Raw genomic sequence first — 20,224 nt, 5'->3', positions numbered from 1 at the left:
AATATGGCATTTCGTCTATATTTGTTGTATTATACTGCGCCGAACACAGGATATGATGTGTCTATATAATATTTGTTCATTGCTTATTCTTTATTTCATGCCTTTATACACACACACACACACACACACAAACACACACACACACACACACACACACACACACACACACACACACACACACACACACACACACACACACACACACACACACACACACACACACAAGCATTTAAAGGCCATTTTCCCCGCTAAAGCGGGGGTTAGCCTTGCGGGCCCCATGACAATCTTCTCCACTTTACCGTTTTCTGCATCTCCCCTTCTTAATCCCCTTGCCCACATTTCCTCTTCCACCACATTTAGCCAAGTTTTTCTCGGTCTTCCCCGTCCTCTACTTCCGGCTACACTCATTTCCAACACTCCTCTCACCCAGTCACTTTCATCCTTCCTCAACACATGACCCAACCATCTCAACCTGTTTCTCTTCACAACCTCCATCACAGACTCTATTCCCATCATCTTCCGCAGGTCATCATTTGTCTTCCTCTCTCTCAACGATACTCCACACATCCACCGAACCATTCGCATATATATATATATATATATATATATATATATATATATATATATATATATATATATATATATATATATATATACATACATATACAGTATGATATCTGATTGCAATATTTTGTTTTCAATGTTCACGATCAATGGAATCATTGGATCATACGTGAGTGGTACTTCGATGTTTTCAGTGATCGCTTTGGGTTTATGTTCCCACAAATTCTATGCAACTGGAATGTCAAAGTTTTTGCAGATGTGCCAGTGGATGACTATGCAAACTGTGCTGTGTCATTCTGTGTTCTGTTGTTCTGACTGGAGTTGTTTTGATTTTGTGTTCGGTCATTAAGCACAACATTTCATGATCTTTGCTCACCCCAGGTCCACCCATCGTCCCTCTCTCCCTCCCTCCGTCCTCTCCTCTCCCCTCCCCTCCCTCCGTCCTCTCCTCTCCCCTCCCTCAGTCCTCTCCTCTTCCCTCCCTCAGTCCTCTCCTCTCACCTCCCTCCATCCTCTCCTCTCACCTCCGTCCTCTCCTCTTCCCTCCCTCAGTCCTCTCCTCTCACCTCCCTCCATCCTCTCCTCTCACCTCCGTCCTCTCCTCTCACCTACCTCCGTCCTCTTCTCTCCCCTCCCTCCGTCCTCACCTCTCCTCTTCCTCAGTCCTCTCCTCTCACTCCTCTCCTCTCCCTCCGTCCTCTCCTCTCCCTCCGTCCTCACCTCTCCCCTTCCTCCGTCCTCTCCCCTCCCCTCCCTCCGTCCTCTCCCCTCCCCTCCCTCCGTCCTCTCCCCTCCCTCGGTCCTGTCCTCTCCCCTCCCTCGGTCCTCTCCTCTCCCCTCCCTCGGTCCTCTCCTCTCCCCTCCCTCGGTCCTCTCCTCTCCCCTCCCTCGGTCCTCTCCTCTCCCCTCTCGATTTGATAACTGTGGAACCTTTGCATATTAATTTCCATTCTGCTTATGGAATATAAAAAATTCAATGCAACTGGGGCTGGCAGAATGGCCTTGAGGTGTGGAACACTCTCCTCTAAGCTGTCTATTTTCTGGGGTTGAATGTCGGCCCAGCTATAAAATCTGTCATCCCGGTATTTTACAGACAACAATGTGCGCCGTTCCTCATATGGATGTTAAACTGGACGCCGTGTCTGCCATCACTGGTTGGTGGTTCCTGCCGTAATTACTGCTGTGTAGTCCAGGGCAAACCACCCAGTGTAACCCTTGCCAAAGATTTGCTTCAGCAGCACCGATGCTTTGTAACAGAGTGTGGTGCAATGAGAATCAGAATATATTATCCAAGATGACCCTTGGGTTCCTGTTGTGACAGCCATTGATAACAAAATCATTTAATAAAAAAAAAGATAGCTTCAGCGAACGATACCGCTGAGGTTGTTTGCAATGATCAGATTCTCCCAAAGAGTACGTGATTGAATCGGGAATTGATTTTTAAATAATTTTTTCGTGGCCCGATTTGAATGAAACTTGATACTGCACACCGCAGGAGAATGGTGAATAAGGTGGACCAAAACTTTTTGCGCTATCGTCTACCGTTTTGGCTGTATTTCGGGAACATACATATATACAAGATGAGAGTTTTAGTAATATAAAGATTCTCACACACCTCATGGTGCACAACGTGAAGACCATTATGAGGCTGAGGATTCGCCAATCTCTGGGAGTCATTTCCCTGGTCTCTGTATTTGCTCTGACTGAAGTCAGTGATCTCACTGAGGACACATTCTCTATCGCACTCGAGTCGGTGGTTGATTGGTGCCCCAGTTAAGATACTGTTCTCTTCTTGGGGGATTTCAATGCATCATCTGGCACTGATCGGGATGGTTATGAGACAAGTGTTGGTTCCAATGGGTCTTGACCCAGGAACCAGAATAGCACTAAGTTCCTGACTTCGATGGATGTCGTGGATTTTGGGTGGCTGGTTCATGGTTTCACAGCCACATCAATGGACTTGGTATTCCAATGTTGGTCATGACCATATTCTCTTTGATGGTCACTGGAAGATTCTTCAGAACTGAAGGGTCCACCGGAGTGCTCAGTTCCTGCAAGCTTGTTGTAGCAACTCTGAAGCTGCGGCTCAAATCCAAGAGAATGGTACCATCCCAGCCTCGGCTGGATATTGACAAGCTCAAGGATTAAAGGGAAGCTGAGGAGTTTGCAAACAGGATAAGTGTGGGGGGGGGGTTCGAAGGGATCTGGGTGTCTCAGGGTATCCTGAAGAGTTCTTGAGTGCCTTCAAGACTACCATCCTTGATGCTGCTGGTGGGTGTCTTGGAACCCACCATCCGGTGAAAAGGAACTTTGTTTCCCAAAGGACACTGAATACCAGTGTCAAAGGGCCGGGCTTGATGGCAGAACTAATCTGTTCAGGGAGCTGAGGCATAAAATTGTATGCGCGCTGAGGGCAGACAAGGAGGTCGATGTGAGAGGAATCTGTGAAAGGGGAGAGCATCACCTGTGGTCAAGTGATTCTCGTCCTGCTTCCAGAAGAATCAGTGCATTACATTCGTCCAAGCCTGTCTCTTGGTGTGCTGCATTTGGAGCAGAGTGTGGTGAGCTCTTGACAGTGGAGTCTGAAGCAAAGGCCCATTGGACCAGTTCTTTTGAGAGGCTTTACCAGGCTGACATACCAGCTACTAAGTTGAATGTCAGTGGTGTTACTATCCCTTTTGTTGACCTTCCAATGAATTGTGAATCACCTTTGATTGTGGAAACACAGGCTGCTGTGAACCGGTTGAAAGGGGGCAAAGCTCCTGGGGTTTGTTGCATCCATGCAGAACTTCTCAAGATTAGTGGAAATGCTGTACTCGTGTTGTTGCATGCAGGTCTGTGCTCTGTTTGGAGCATAATTATCATCCACCCTGACTGCAAGAGGGGCATTGTTGTCCCTCTCTGGAAAGGGAAGGATGATCACCAGAGAGACTGCAACACCTACCAGGGGTGACATTTCTCTGTGCCAGGCAAGATCTTTGCTTAGATAATATTCTCAATGGGTTTGACCACCAGCTGCTTGAGCACCAGCACCCAGAGCAGTCTGGCTTTATAACAAAGAGGTCAACAATTGACCATATCCTTACCCTTTGGGTTGTCCCTGGATGCAGATAAGAGATTCAACCTTGTGAGAGCTGCTTGCAGCCTATTGTTGATCTCAGCACAGCATTCAATTCAGTGAAACAGGGTGCCCTCTTGAGGATCCTTGGTCTTCATGGGGTGCCAAGAAAGCTGATCAATCTGATTTCTGAATAATCTCTGGTGCTGTGAGGTGTGGTGCTTCCATATATGACTTATTTCCAGTTGTTACTGGAGTTCGTCGGGGTTTGTGTACTGGCCGCCACACATTTCAGCATTTGTCTGGACTAGATTCTGGGGAGGATGTCAGAGATATGTAGCCACAGTGACAAGCTGAGACAACTCATCTAGTGTTATTTCGATGACACAACAGAGGCTCAAACTCAAGACCCTAAGATCTTAACTCAGCCATTTTAACTGTTAAGCCAACACCAGGCTTGAGAATTGCAAGCGTTAATTGTTATTACATTTTTCAATTTACAGTTTTATATGAAAAGGATCTACTATAAATGCATGCTTGTTCCTGATCTCATCTGGGAATGTCAACCACTCCCACCTTGATTTTGAAGATGATGCAGTCATCTTTGCGGAGACTCTGGACATCCTTACAGAGGCCCTCGATGTGCTCAATGAGTCAGAGCTACTGGGATTATGTCTCCAGTATCAAAACTAATATCCAGGCTTTCATTGTCATCTTGGATGCTGCTATCTTGTCTGTACTTGTCTGTGGTGAGGATATTCACATCACAGAGAGATTCCCTTACCTTAGCAGTGATATTCATGTCTTCACATGTTGTGAGCAAGAGGTCGATAGATGTCTTGGTCAGGCCTGGGGAGTCCTGGATTCACTGGAATATGCGGAGTGTAGCTGTCTGTACCAATGCAGGAAGACGAAAGTCCAAGTCTTTAAGTCCTTGGTGCTACCAATCTTGAACAGATGTGAGACTTGGACTCTGACCAACTATCTGAGACAAGGACTTAACTCCTTCGGGACCAGGTCTCTTCGGAGAATCCTTGACTATCACTCCTTGGGCTTTGTGTCTCAAACATTTGCTGTGAGAGACTCAGATGAGATTTGTTACATGTATCATGTAAGCATCACCTGCGGTTGTATGGACATGTGGTTCATTTTCCTGATTCTGATCCTGCTCACCAGATTCTCTTAGCGAGGGAACCTCATGAGTGGAGGAGGCCAACGGGCCAATCATGTGCCGAGTGGTTGAAGCTGGTTGATCAGTATCTCAAGGAGATGGGGATGGCCAAGACATCTGCCTGGGGGATGGCCATAAGGAGGCTCCTGGAGTACTGGCGGGAGTGGACATGGGGACACATTGCTCTGGTGCATGCTCCCATACCTAAACTGACTGCCTTGTGGTTGATGGTGACATGCTCTCCCACCACTGCCTTACAATCCTTGATCCTCCACAACTGTTGCTTCCTCACAATGAACAAATCCAAGTCTATCTCTGCTGTCCAATACCAGAAGTAATTTTGTGGCTGGACCACTTCTGTAAAAACGAGCCAGTTATGGCTAACTCATTACATGCCACTCATTACACCAGCATTTATCTCTCTCTCTATTCCTCATCCGCCAACAAAATTCAACAACACATTCCTCTTCACCTGCTTCTGCTACTCCCACATGTATGTTGAATTATCTCGCAATGCACAGCATCACCTTCATCTCAGCCATTCCCATCATCCTCTCCAGTGCCTCCCTGAACTCCTGCTTCTGACACCACTTTGACTGGAGTCACTTCACCACTTTAATTGTTGTTCATTAAAAATCAGAAATTTGCTTCTGCAATTTCAGCTGCAAAATTTATTGAAAGCTTAAAAAGAAACCAAACTGAAAGTTGAAAACCAAGAATTACAAGAAAACCATTACTTTAACATCATGAGACACATCAGGCCAAGGGCGTAGCCAGAGGTCCAAAAGCGATGAGGCGAAAAGAGGTGAACTGTCCTATTTAGGTATTATGATAGGAGTGGAGATAAGAGTATTCAGAGCACTGCCGGGTGGCTTTGATAGTTTACTCCCCAGGGCACTCAGATGGCCAGAAGGCTCAGGCCAGATTATATTTTAGGAAATGAGTGATGAGGCAACTTCCTCGTCTGCCTCAGCCTGGCTACGTCCGAGCAGGCTGCCGAGGCAGTTTCACTTGGCTGAGGAGTGCAATCCTTGATAGGTCACTACTCCAATACAAAATACTCAAATGGCTTATTTCCGCAGTAAGATGGGACTCATTTTGCCAACCTCAGAAGGATGATAGGCTGATTAAACCCACCTAGTGTTATTTCGATGACACAACAGGGGCTCAACCTCAAGAACCTAAGATCTTAAGCCAGCCATTTTAACTGTTCGGTTAACACCAGGCTTGAGAATTGCAAGAGTTGATTCTAATTTCATTTTTCAGTTTACCGGTTTACATGAAAAAGATGCACTATATATGCATGCTTGTGACTGATGCATTTCTAAACCTCTGGGCCAATTTCCCTGAAATTTGCTGGACCACGTTATTGTCCATGTCAAACGTCATGTCACAATAAAAATATTTCAATTGTTAATCAAATTGATGTAAAAACATGTAATAATGGCAGTTTCAGTGAAAGAACATCGCATGTCGGGTTCACCCCTCGGGAGGGAGAAGGGTGGCGCATCGGCTGCACCTGTGATACATTCAAAGGTGGATATTGTTTTTGCATGCAGAATGGAAATGAAAAAAACAAAGGTCCTCCGTCTCTGCGGGAATTCAGTGAGTGTACTGAGAATGCACAGCACGACTTTAAATAAGGAAATGATGAGGAATTTTGGCTCATCATTGCTCTGTTAAGCCCCCCCCCTCCCCCCAAGAGTTCATTTTCTACAGATGTAAAGAAAAATCTCCTTCATGTGTAACTAATATCTAAATAAATGGATTTTGATTTGGTGATCCAACTTGTTTAACAAAAAATGCAACTACTTGAATTTCAAAATAATTTCTGTTGAAGAGGATGTAAATTCTTGCCATTATGGACGTTTGTTTGATGATGAAATGCAAGAGTCCTCATAATAATTATGGATTAACAAAGCAAGACATGGTGAAAGCCATATAAATGTATTTTATGATTTATGGACATTTATTTGATTGCTTAATGGGCCTTTCAGTCCTCACACGCTGACTTCGCCATTACCTCTCCGCACGCTAACTTCTCCTTTCCCTCCGCTCATGCGGCCTTCGGCTTTCCCTCCCTTCGCCTCGTGCTGCCTTCGCCTTTCCCTCCACCTCAAGATGCCTTCGCCTTTCCCTCCCGTCGCACTACAATCGCATTTCGCTCCTCACGCACTGACTTCGCAATTCCCTCTCCGCACGCTGACTTCTCCTTTCCCTCGGCTCGTGCTGCCTTCACCTTTCCCTCCAACTCGAGATGCCTTCGCCTTTCCCTCCCATCGTGCTGCCCTCGTCTTTCCCTCCATCTCGAGATGCCTTCGCATTTCCCTCCCATCGCGTTGACTTCGCCTTTCCCTCCGCTCGTGCTGCCTTCACCTTTCCCTCCACCTCGAGATACCTTCGCATTTCCCTCCCATCGTGCTGCCTTCGCCTTTCCCACCACCTCGAGATGCCTTCACCTTTCCCTCCCATTGCACTGACTTCGCCTTTCCCTCGACACGCGCTGACTTCGCCTTTCCCTCCCCTCACGCTGATTTCTCCTTTCCCTCCCCTTGCGGTGACTTCTCCTTTCCCTCCCCTCACGCTGACTTCGCCTTTCCCTACCCTCGGGCTGATTTCGCCTTTCCCTTCCCTCGTGCTGACTTCGCCTTTCCCTCCCCTCGGGCTGACTTCTCTTTTCCCTCCCCTCGGGCTGACTTCGCCTTTCACTCCCCACGTGGTGACTTCTCCTTTCCCTATCCTCGTGCTGACTTCGACTTTCTTTCTCCTCGCATCAATTTCGCAATTCAATCATCTCGCGGTGACTTCAGCTTTCCCTCCCCTCGCGCTACCTTCACCTTTCCCACCCGCACACTGACTTCACCTTTCTCTCCCCTCGGGCTGACTTCGCCTTTCACTCCCCTTGCGGTGACTTCTTTCCCTCCCAATGTGCTGACTTCGCCTTTCCCTCCCCTCGCACTGACTTTGCTTTTCACGCTCCGCGGGCTGACTTCGCATTTCACTCCCCTCGCTTTGACTTCGCCTATCCCTCCCCTTGTGCTGATTTCGCCTTTCCCTCTCGTGCTGACTTCGCCTTTCCCTCCCCTTGCGGTGGCTTTGCCTTTCTCTCCCCTCCCCCTGCCTTTGCCTTTCCGTCCCACGCGCTGCCTTCGCCTTTCTCTCCCCTCGCACTGACTTCGCATTTTCTACCCTCACGCTAGCTTCTCCTTTCCCTCCCCTTGTGCTGGCTTGGCCTATCCCTCCCCTCACGCTGACTTCGCCTTTCCCTCCCCTCACGCTTACTTTGCCTTTCCCTGCCATCGTGCTGACTTCGCATTTCCCGACCTTTGCGCTGCCTTTGCCTTTCCTTCCTTTCTCCTGGAGCTGCCTTCGGCCTTCCCTCCCCTCGCGCTGACTTCGCCTTTCCCTCCCCTCACGCTGAATTCACCTTTCCCTCCCCTCGCGCTGACTTCGCCTGTCCCTCCCCTCGTGCTGACTTCGCCTGTCCCTCCCCTCGCGCTGACTTCACCTTTCCCTCTCCTCGCGTGGGATTCGGTTTTCCCTCCCTTCGCCTCCTGCTGCCTTTGCCTTTCCCTCCACCTTGAGCTGCCTTCCCCTTTCCCTCCGCTCACGCTGCCTTCGGCTCTCCCTCCAGTCACCTCGTGCTGATTTCGCCTTTCACTCCCGTCACACTGCCTTCGCATTTCCCTCCCCTCGCGCTGACTTCGCCTTTCCCTCCCGTCACGCTCCCTTCGCATTTCCCTCCCCGAGTGCTGAGTTTTCCTTTCCCTCCCAAAGCGCTGACTTCTCCTTTCCCTCCCCTCGCATTGACTTCGCCTTTCCCTCCACACGGGCCTACTTGGACTTTCACGCCCCTTGTGGTGACTTCGACTTTCTCTCTCGTAACGTCAATTTGGCAATTCACTCAACTTGCGGTGACTTCAGCTTTCCCTCCCCTCGCGCTGCTTTCGCATTTCCCTCCCCGTGCGCTGACTTCGCCTTTCCCTCCCATCATGTTGACTTTGCCCTTCCCACCCCTTGGGCTGACTTTGCCTTTCACTCCCTTCGCTCTGAATTCACCTTTCCGTCCCGTCACGCTGACTTCGCCTTGCCTCCACATGTGCTGACTTCACCTTTCCCTCGCCTCGGTCTGACTTCACCTTCCCGTCCCCTCACGCTGATTTCGACTTTCCCTCCACTCGCGCTGATTTCACCTTTCTCTTCTCTCACGCTGCATTCGCCTTTCCCTCCGCTCGCGCTGATTTCGCCTTTCTCTCCCCTCACGCTGAATTCGCCTTTCCCTCCGCTCGGGCTGACTTCACCTTTCCCTCCCCTCGTGCTGACTTCGCATTTCCCTCTCCTCGCGCTGACTTCGCCTTTCGCTCTCCTCGCGCTGACTTCGCCTTTCCCTTCCCTCAGGATGACTTCACCTTTCCCTCCCCTCGTGCTGACTTCGCATTTCCCTCTCCTCGTGCTGCCATCGCCTTTCCCTCCCCTCGCACGACCTTCGGCTCTCCCTCCCCTCTCACTGACTTCACCTTTCCCTCTATTCATACTGACTTCACCTTTCCTTCTTTCGTGCTGACTTAACATTTCCCTCCCCTCGCGCTGACTTTGCCTTTCCCTCCCCTCGCGCTGACTTTGCCTTTCCCTCCCCTCATACTGCCTTCGCCTTTCGCTCCCCTTGCGCTGCCTTTGTCTTTCCCTCTCCTTGCTCTGCTTTTACCTTCCCCTCCCCTCACCTACACTCGCACAACCTAAGCCTTGCCCTCCCCTCGTGTACCCCACGCCTTGCCAACCTCTCCTCTTGTGCTGTCTTCCCCTCCCCTCACACTGCCTTTCCCTCCCCTCACGCTGCCTTCGACTTTCCCTCCAGTCACCTCGTGCTGCCTTCGCCTTTCCATCCCCCCTCGAGCTGCCTTCCCATTTCCATCCCATTGCGCTGACTTTGCTTTTCCCTCCCCTCACGCTGACTTTGCCTTTGCTTCCCCTCGCGCTGACTTCGCTTTTCCCTCCCCTCCTGCTGACTTTTCCTTTCCCTCGTCCAGCACTGACTTCTCCTTTCCCTCCCCTCGCGCTGACTTTGCCTTTCCCTCCACTCGGGCTGACTTTGCCTTTTCCTCCCCTGACGCTTACTTCGCCTTTCCCTCCCCTCGCACTGCCTTCAGCTTTCCCTCCCCTCTCCTCGAGCTGCCTTCGCCTTTCCCTCCCCTCATGCTGCCTTCGACTTTCCCTCCGCTCACGCTGATTTCGCCTTTCTCTCCCCTCGCGCTGAATTCGCCTTTCCCACCCCTCGGGCTGACTTCCTATTTCCCTCCCCTCGCGCTGACTTCGCCTCTCTGTTCCCTCGCGCTGACTTCGCCTTTCCCTCTCCTCGCGTTGACTTTGCATTTCTGTTCCCTCGCACTAACTTCGCCTTTCCCTCTCCTCGCACTGACTTCGCCTTTCTGTTCCCTTGCGCTGATTTCGCCTTTCCCTCCAGTCACGCTGATTTCACCCTTCCCTCCGCTCACGCTGATTTCACCTTTCCCTCCGCTCACGCTGATTTCGCCTTTCTCTCCCCTCACGCTGATTTCACCCTTCCCTCCGCTCACGCTGATTTCACCTTTCCCTCCGCTCACGCTGATTTCGCCTTTCCCTCCCCTCGCGCTAACTTCGCCTTTCACTCTCCTCGCGCTGACTTCAACTTTCTATTCCCCCGCGCTGACTTTGCCTTTCCCTCCCCTCGGGCTGACTTCACATTTACCTCCCCTCGCGCTGACTTCACCTTTTCCTCCCCTCACGATGACTTCGGCTTTCCCTCCATTCTCCTCGTGCTGCCATCGCCTTTCCCTCCCCTCACGCTCCCTTCGGCTTTCCCTCCACTCTCACTGACTTCACCTTTCCTCTATTCATACCGACTTCACATTTCCTTCTTTCGCGCTGACTTCACTTTTCCCTCCCCTCGCGCTGACTTTGCTTTTCCCTCCCCTCGCGCTGACTTTACCATTCCCTCCCCTCATACTGCCTTCTCCTTTCGCTACCCTCGCGCTGCCTTTGTCTTTCCTTCTCCTTGCTCTGCTTTTACCTTCCCCTCCCCTCACCTACACTCGCACAACCAAAGCCTTGCCCTCTCCTCGTGTAGCCCACGCCTTGCCAACCTCTCCTCTTGTGCTGTCTTCCCCTCCCTTCACACTGCCTTCCCCTCCCCTCACGCTGCATTCAACTTTCCCTCCAGTCACCTCGTGCTGCCTTCGCCTTTCCATCCCCCTCGAGCTGCCTTCCCCTTTCCATACCATCGCACTGACTTTGCTTTTCCTTCCCCTCATGCTGACTTCGCTTTTCCCTCCCCTCATGCTGACTTTTCCTTTCACTCCTCCAGCACTGACTTCTTTCCCTCCCCTGGCGCTGCCTTTGACTTTCCCCCCCTCGTGCTGACTTTGCCTTTCCCTCCACTCGGGCCGACTTCGACTTTCTCTCTCCTCATGTCAATTTTGCCATTCACTCATCTCGCGGTGACTTCGGCTTTCCCTCCCCTCGCGCTGCTTTCGCATTTCCCTCCCCGTGCGCTGACTTCGCCTTTCCCTCCCATCATGTTGACTTTGCCCTTCCCACCCGTTGGGCTGACTTTGCCTTTCACTCCCTTCGCTCTGAATTCACCTTTCCGTCCCGTCACGCTGACTTCGCCTTGCCTCCACATGTGCTGACTTCACCTTTCCCTCGCCTCGGTCTGACTTCACCTTCCCGTCCCCTCACGCTGATTTCGACTTTCCCTCCACTCGCGCTGATTTCACCTTTCTCTTCTCTCACGCTGCATTCGCCTTTCCCTCCGCTCGCGCTGATTTCGCCTTTCTCTCCCCTCACGCTGAATTCGCCTTTCCCTCCCCTCATGCTGACTTCGCTTTTCCCTCCCCTCATGCTGACTTTTCCTTTCACTCCTCCAGCACTGACTTCTTTCCCTCCCCTGGCGCTGCCTTTGACTTTCCCTCCCCTCGTGCTGACTTTGTCTTTCCCTCCACTCGGGCCGACTTCGACTTTCTCTCTCCTCATGTCAATTTTGCCATTCACTCATCTCGCGGTGACTTCGGCTTTCCCTCCCCTCGCGCTGCCTTCCCCTTTCCCTCCCCGTGCGCTGACTTCACCTTTCCCTCCCCATGCGCTGACTTCACCTTTCCCTCCCCTTGTGCTGACTTCGCCTTTCCCTCCCCTCGGGCTGACTTCACCTTTCCGTCCCCTCGTGCTGACTTCACCTTTCCCTCCCCTCACGCTGACTTCAGCTTTTCCTCCCCTGCCACTTCCCCTCCCCTGCCGCTTCCTTCGGCTTTCCCTCCCTTCTGCTCATGCTGCCTTCGCCTTTCCCTCCCCTCACGCAACGTTCGGCTTTCCCTCCCTCGGGTGACTTCACCTTTCCCTCCCCTCGTGCTGACTTTGCCTTTCCCTCCCCTCGGGCTGACTTCGCCTTTCCCTCCCCTCGGGCTGACTTCGCCTTTCGCTCCCCTCACACTGCCTTTGTCTTTCCCTTGACTTGCTCTGCTTTTGCCTTCCCCTTCCCTCACCGACACGGGCACAACCTAAGCCATGCCCTCCCCTCATGTAGCCTACGCCCTGCCAACCTCTCCTCTTGTGCTGTCTTCCCCTCCCCTCTCGCTGCCGTTCCCTCCCCTCACGCTGCCTTCACCTTTCCCTCCCCTCCCACTGCCTTTGCCTTTCCCTCCCCTTGTCCTGCCTTCGCCTTTCCCTCCCCTCGTGCTGCCTTCGCCTTTCCTTCCCCTCATACTGCCTTCGCCTTTCCCTCCCCTCGCGCTGGCTTCGCATTTCCCTCCACTCGCACTGCTTTCGACTTCCACTCCCCTCACCTGCACTCACGCAATCCAAGCCTTGCCCTCAGCTCGTGTGGCCTACGCCTTGCCAACCTCTCCTCTTGTGCGCTTTTCCCCTCCCCTCACGCTGAATTTCCCTCCCCCTCGCCCTTCTTTCCCTTCCTCTTTCCTCATGCTTACCTCCTCCCAAAGCCCTGCACACCCCCACGGACCTCTCTGAGCATTGTTTGGTTTGACCCATTTGAACATACTGTTTTTACATTCCCAATTTTGTGTTCAATCTTGGAGAAATGCCGGCACAAGTGGACCATCAAACCACTGCCCCCCCCCTTCCCGCTTTTCCTCAAGTCCCCCTATCAAAGGCATATCCAGACCACCCCCTGACCTCCTCACTACTCCTCCTCTATCCCTCCCCTCACTTTTTTATCCCCTTACTTAATATTCCCGTCAGCGAAGCGAGTGTGCGTGCGTGTCTCTATACACATCAGTGGAGATATATATATATATATATATATATATATATATATATATATATATATATATATATATATATATATATATATATATATATATATATATATATATATATATATATATATATATATATATATATATATATATATATATATATATATATATATATATATATATATATATATATATATATATATATATATATATATCCTGGTGTTGGCGCAGTGGTTAGGGCAGCGGCTTGGGATCCAAAAGGTCCTGAGTTCAATCCCCGTTGGGCCACTGAATTAATACACCAGGGGGTTCACTCAGCCTGTCATCCTTCCGAGGTCGGCGAAATGAGTACCAGTGTACTGGGCCGGTGTATACCCCGGTTAAAATAGGTGTACCATATCCCTGTGTCGTAAAAGTCGACCAGGGTTGCGTCAGGAAGGGCATCCGGCGTAAAACATGTGCCAAACCACAATGCGGATCATACGGATGATCCGCTGTGGCGACCCCGAAAGAAGAAGAAGATGTATGTGTATATATATATATATATATATATATATATATATATATATATATATATATATATATATATATATATATATACACACACACACACACACACACACACACACACACACACACACACACACACACACGCCGGTAGGTGACATGGGTGGTCGCTATATAATTGCATACTCGTTATGCAGTTTTTGACGGATCTGGCTGAAATTTTTTGACAAAGAGGATGATTATAGTGCGCATAGAAGCGTGGAAGCCGATTTTTGATTTTCGATGATTTTTTTTTTCAAAAATTTCAAAGTCCCATTGCTAGGCAACGGTGGCGTCCACAGCAACATTGCTCAAAAGCATAACGGAGAGTGTGGGAGAGAAGTGAAAAAGAGAGTGCAGGTAGGATGGAGTGGGTGGAGAAGAGTTGCAGGAGTGATTTGTGACAGAAGGGTAGCTGCAAGAGTTAACGGGACAGTATATAAGATGGTAGTGAGACCAGCTATGTTGTATGGTTTGGAGGCGGTGGCGCTAACAAAAAGACAGGAAGCGGAGCTGGAGGTGGCAGAGTTAAAGATGCTGCATTTCTCGTTGAGAGTGACGAGGATGGACAGGATAAGGAATGAGTATATTAGAGTGACTGTGCAGGCAGGACGGTTCAGAGACAAAGTGAGAGAGGCGAGATTGAGATGGTTTGGACATGTGCACAGGAGGGAATTGGAGTATATCGGGAGAAGGATGCTGAAGATGGAGCCGCCAGGCAGGAGGAGAAGAGGAAGGCCAAAGGAGAGGTTCATGGATGAGGTGAGGGCGGACATGCGGGTGGTTGGAGTGTCAATGGAAGATGTGGAGGATAGAGCGAAATGGAGACGGTTGAACCGCTGTGGCGACCCCTAACGGGGAGCAGCTGAAAGAAGAAGAAGAAGAAAAAAAAATATATATATATATATATATATATATATATATATATATATATATATATATATATATATATATATATATATATATATATATATATACATATATATATATATATATATATCATGTATATCACCACAAACTACAAACTATTCAGTCAATTTCGTCCAACATATAATTATTATCTTTTGGTCGATTCACTTCACAGAGAAACCTTAGCAGGCTTAACAGTTCCTGATTATTTTGCTGTCAAAGGACAGTCTAGCAAACTTTAGAAACATTCCAGACTCTATGGGAACTTAATCACTTACAATAGCTCAGTGGAACTGAGTGATCTACTTGTACTTTATCATTTAAATTTAATTTGTCAAAATGAAAATTATTTTGTCACTCCTTTGTGTTTTCCTTCATTATTTAAGGCACTGTATTGAAAAGCAATCTCAAGTTACATGCGTCCACAACACATTAGGTCTTCGGAAATTGCTTTGAATTCAAGTCAGTTCAAAATGTAAGGAAAGAAAAAAAAAGTCCGTTTATAATGCATCTGCAAAATTCAAAATGTAGGATGAAAAACTTTAAATTTCACCTTTTTTGGAAGTGCGAGCTAAAAATGGCTTCGGCCAAAGAGCCGGCTTTCCATCCATATAGGAATCGCTCTGTTTCTCTTGAAGCAACTCTGCTTTTTCTTCATCTGTGATGTTAGGAGGAATAACTGCACATGAAGGGTGCTGAAAAGGAAGAGGAGAACTTCCAGAAAATGGTCGAGGAACACCTGAAAGGAGCAACTGATGACTTCCCCTATTTATCTTTCCTGGTGCTTTTTCTGGTGAAAACCAAGTTAATTCATTCGAGTTACATGTAGGCCTACATGTGTAAGCCTTCACTTTTTGCCACGGAAAATCTTCTCCAGCATCAGCAGTTTGACCTTCAAAAGAATGCTTCATAGTCCGCACATTGCCAATGTCCACAGTACTGTAGTTTTCAAAACGTGCACGCAGCTTCTTAACTTGACCCAGTCGTTCAGTATCACCTACAACCAGAGTGTGCCATGGCAAAGAGGCATGTGAGGTTGGGCATTGTGCAGGTAAAGAAGAAGATCGTTGAAATGCTGATGGCAGTGTCCTTGCAGGTGACGCAAGAGATGAAGATGGTATTGGAGACACGTCTGATGATGGCAGTGCTGAGCTGTGGGATGATGGCAGAGATGATGTTGATGAAGATGCAGAGGATGAGAGGTGAGTGGCCAGACCAGCTGGCCCCAATTTCATCTCCTTTCCCTGAAGAAAATGGAAAACACCATACATAATAATCTTTGGTAAATTCGTGTTTGTAGTTATTGCACATACATTTAAGCCACAGGACTCTTTTTCAAATTAAGATTATATATGACAATAATATAACAATGGCATAGACTGAGACTTATTTTCATGAAGAATGATGTAATCCCTTTAAAATAAATAGTGCTTGAGACAAGCTTGAAGTTATAATGCATTTATATGGTAGTCTCAAACTGGCAGATAGCTTACAGGTAAGCATGCACCTCTCATGTCTATCCTGAGTTTGAATCACAAACCAGCTATAAAATGTAACCATGGTGTTTTGCAGGCAGGGTGATAAATCATCTTGAGTGCCATCCCTTGGATGGACATAAAACTGGTTGTCCCATATGCTAGCATGAGTTGGTGGATGTTAAAGACACACACTGTTGTCTCCAAGGAGGAAGTGAGTTGTTGCCACCATCCTGGCAAAATTCCTATTTCTGCCTGGACTGCAGGTAGCAAGTGATAGAGGTTCCCTGACACCAGGTTTGACTGCATACTATCCTTTAAGATGAAGTCTTTTTGATCAAACTATATGAAGTAATTGCAAACAGGGGAAAATATAAATAAATATTTTCAATAATTGTGTAATGCTTGATGTTATAGACTTTGTTTCAAAGTTACCTGTGCAAACTATTTAATCATATTAAAAAACTCGTAAAACATCCACCACCCATGGACGTTTCTTGGCGGTGTCCAGACGGTGTTTAGTATGACTCGTTTGAACATGCTGTTCTAACGTCCTCCATTTCGTTCATTCCTATGCTAATGCCAGCAGATGGAACCACCTCCCCTCCCCCCAACCCCCACTTCCCCTCAAGTCCCCCTTCCAAATGCAAGTCAAAACACCTTCCCCTCAAGACATACTACCAAACACAAGTCGAGAATTCCTCACCCTCAAGTTTCCTTTCCCCCTCAAGTCCCCCTACAAAAAACAAGTCCAGAACACCCCCTCCCTCTCCCCCATCTTCCTCACTCCCACCCCCTCCCTCTCAGAGTGTATTGTGGCTTGTGGTGAGGCGTCACTCTAGCCCGCTTCCAAGCTCCCCCCTTCCTCACTCCCTACCCACTCCCCAACCTCCTCCTTTCTCTCCTTCCCCTCCCCCCTTTTTCCCCCTCTCCCCCCTCTTAATATTCCATCAGCAAAGAGACAGGTTGTATTTGCGAGTCCATAATATTGTGTGTGTGTGTGTGTGTGTGTGTGTGTGTGTGTGTGTGTGTGTGTGTGTGTGTGTGTGTGTGTGTGTGAGTGTGTGTCAGTGTGTGTGTCCTCCAAAACTCCAAAACCATGAAACCTTGCATGCATACTAAAGGAGCTCCAAAGGAGTGCATGAATGAAAACTGGGTATTTGAATGAAGTTAACCACTTCTTTTGAAGATAATTAACAGGCTAATTAAATTAAAAACAAAAACAGGCTTACCCTTGGTCAGCCTGTGTTCACCCAGCTGAGGTATTAATCTGCCATTTTGTTTCGGCCATTTCAAAAAGCTTTGGCGATTTTCCATGATGACCTCTCACAGACTAATTAAAATGTATAATCAAACTCTGTCTTCAGATTTGAGGATCATAGCTGGTTGATGAAACTGGAAATCTGGAGAGAAATTGGAGGAATTTAAGAAATTAACGATTCTTATATATAAGCGTATTTACTTTTTGCTTAAACCAATTTAAGACTGTGATCACCACTTCTCCATATTTATAAATTGCCAAGGATTTAAAGCTAACTTTTTCTCCTGTTCGGAGAACTGTATTGAGTGCAGATATTATTCAGAATGTGCAAGTGTGTAACTTCATTGAGTGCAATGAAAATAATTACAATTTAGCCCTCGTCATCAAATGCCTGATCTTCACTGTAGGCTGTATACATCGCTAATAACCTGCCAAGCCAGCCATTCCTTTTCCACTGTTTAATTGGAATTCTTGCTTGAGTACTTAAGCGAATTGCTGAGTGCTCTTCAAGCTGCTTGGAAATGAGTGCCGACTCCTGTGAGCTCCCAAGGTGAATTGCGACTCAACTTTGTAGGATCACATTTTTTTTTACCACGTTAAACCTTACCAGGGATTTTAAACTGTCATTTTCTCATAATTCATAACTAACACACAAGTCACGGTCTGTCATAGGGAAAGGGGTGAGAGTTGAGAAAAAGGGGTTGGGTTGGGATGAGGGATCATAGGAAAAGAGTAGTGTGGGAGTCTGGAGAGAGGAGAAGGGTTGGGATAGCAGGAGATGGTAGGAGGGGGGAGGAAGGGGTGGAAGTCCAGAGGGACGAATGTGGGATAACGTGGAAGGAGGGAAGGGAAGGGGTGGGGTGGGATTTTAGAGGAAGGGGGCAGTTGAGGTGGAAGGGGTGAAGTGAAGGGGTGGGGTGGGAGCCTGGAGGGAGAGGAAGGGGTTAGGTTGGAGGACAGAGGGAGGGAGCGAGGTGTGAGGGAGCTGGAAGGAGGGACCCGGCATTGCCCGGCAAATATATATAAAGTTGAAAGTGTGTCAGTGTGTTTCTCTGTGAACTATGCACGCGAAAAGTACTGGACTGATCCTCACCAAACTTCACATGCTGACAGAACATGTACCTGGGAGTGTCCCGATGTAAAAGAATTGTTCTTCCGACTTCCGGTTTCCGAATTATGACGTCATCACCTGATTTCGTAATGTTAATTTTTCAAGTTCAGCCAAATGACATGGGGCCAATGCCGTATACAATATATCTAACATATGATTTTAAGTTATTGTTTGTCTGTTTGTTTGTTTGTTTGTCTGCATGCGCTAATCTCCTGAAAGGTGAAAGATAGGAGCTAACCACTGAAACAAAAAATGTCGGGATGGGCCCCGGGAAGGTTATAAGCTACGTGGCAAGGCCCCTCGGCCGGGGGAGGGGGTGTGTTTTCCCCTCACCAACCGCCTTGGCCTTTGACTGCCATGGCCCAAAAGGGAACTGATACTGTGCTCACGTCAGACATATGTATAGAAGATTAAATTCATTCAAAAACATCCCGCGCAGCGCCGGGTGCATTCACCAAGTATATATATATATATATATATATATATATATATATATATATATATATATATATATATATATATATATATATATATTACAAAGATATATTGCTATGTGGATGGGGGGAGGGGGATCCATAACTCGACTGTGGTAAGTGTAGTTTGGTTCCTTGTGTTTCATGCAGGTTCGATTGCCATGTAACAGGGATCTGTCAGATTAAGTCGTTTGTTCAACATGATGCTGAGGAGGGAGTGTATGGAGTTATCGACAGGATGGACAGACTAATTATGGATACACAAAACCTCTCATTTGTGGGCGGGACGAGGTGTGAACTCACCATCACAGGGACGCATGGTTCACATGTGTGAAAGGCTGATTATGATCTACAGTGGTGAGAAAATGTTTGTGAACCCTGTAGAATTTTCTGTATTTCTGCATCAATTTGAGCTGAAATATGATCGATCTTCATCTCAGTCCTAATAATAGATAACTACTCCGACTACTCAGCAGACGCATCTGAGATAGAGTTCACAATGTCGCGCCATGAGTCTTTGTCCATCATCCGTGTCTGCATGTCCACCATGTCGTGCTGGATATCCCTTGCTACGTAGTCGATGTAGTTCAATAATGTAGGTTGTAGGAGTGGCGCCCACAGATGCACTTTGGCCATCGACAAGATTACGAGGAATAATAGATAAAGAGAACCTGATTAAATGCAAAAAAAATCTACTTTTTTATTGAGCAAAATGATCCAACATTCAATTTCTTTGTCAGAAAAAGCATGTGAACTTCACGGGTAATCAGCTCAATTGAGGGGGTAATTGCAGTCAGGTGTTTCAATCAATGGGATGGCAATCAGTTAATTCAGATGGCCCTGCCCTATATGGAAAAGTTAAACTTTGTTCATCACCATCAGAGTTTGCTCCTCATCACATCGGTTGGGGAAGTGTGTCAAGCCAAATCAAAAGAGATTTCTGAGGACCTCAGAAAACGAGTTGGCGATGCTCATCGGTCTGGAAAGGGTTGCAAAACCATTTATAAAGATATTGGGCTCCACCAATCCACTGTCAGGGAGATAGTGTACAAATGGAGAAAATTCAACACCATTGTTACTCTTTCCAGGAGCAATCAGCCAACGAAAATCATTCCAAGATCAAGGTGTACAATAATCCAAGAGGTCATAAAGAACCCTATGGTAACATCTAAGGAGCTGCAGGCCTCTCTTGCATTGGCTGCCAGTGTTCATGAGACCACCATCAGGAAAACACTGAACAAGAATGGTGTGCAAGGGGGAATAGCAAAGAGGAAACAACTGCTCTCCAAGAAGAACACTGACACCCATCTCAAGTTTGCCAAAGACCACTTGCATGATCCAAAAGATTATTGAAAGAATGTTCTGTTGACAGATGAGTCGAAAGTGGAACTTTTCGGCTTAAATGAGAAG

General features: G+C 47.9%; 1 protein-coding gene and 1 long non-coding RNA gene across 5 annotated transcripts in view; one reads left to right on the top strand and one right to left on the bottom strand.

The window, feature by feature from the left end:
* LOC147034940 (uncharacterized) overlaps window positions 1-15,729 on the bottom strand; it is a 65,856-nt gene extending 50,127 nt beyond the window's left edge. For all 3 annotated transcript variants that reach the window (XM_085891482.1, XM_085891502.1, XM_085891491.1), the window contains exon 1: window positions 15,048-15,729. In XM_085891482.1, the coding sequence (XP_085747608.1) occupies window positions 15,048-15,729 (682 nt within the window). The remainder of the gene's footprint in view (window positions 1-15,047) is intronic.
* LOC147034939 (uncharacterized) overlaps window positions 1-20,224 on the top strand; it is a 202,761-nt gene that overhangs the window by 1,803 nt on the left and 180,734 nt on the right. Inside the window, exons 2-3 of one of the 2 annotated variants that reach the window (XR_015060822.1) lie at window positions 15,591-15,696; window positions 16,067-16,524. This is a non-coding gene — a long non-coding RNA (uncharacterized LOC147034939). Of the gene's footprint in view, window positions 1-15,590; window positions 15,697-16,066; window positions 16,525-20,224 lie in introns of those variants that run through there. The other variant, XR_015060820.1, reaches the window with a different exon arrangement.

Source organism: Eptatretus burgeri, chromosome 1, assembly GCF_056783735.1.
Source record: "Eptatretus burgeri isolate ZD-2024b chromosome 1, Ebu_testis_v1, whole genome shotgun sequence".
Classification (NCBI taxonomy): Eukaryota; Metazoa; Chordata; class Myxini; order Myxiniformes; family Myxinidae; genus Eptatretus; species Eptatretus burgeri.
The sequence above is the reverse complement of the archived record's forward strand: the minus strand, read 5'-3'. Positions and strand labels throughout refer to the sequence as shown.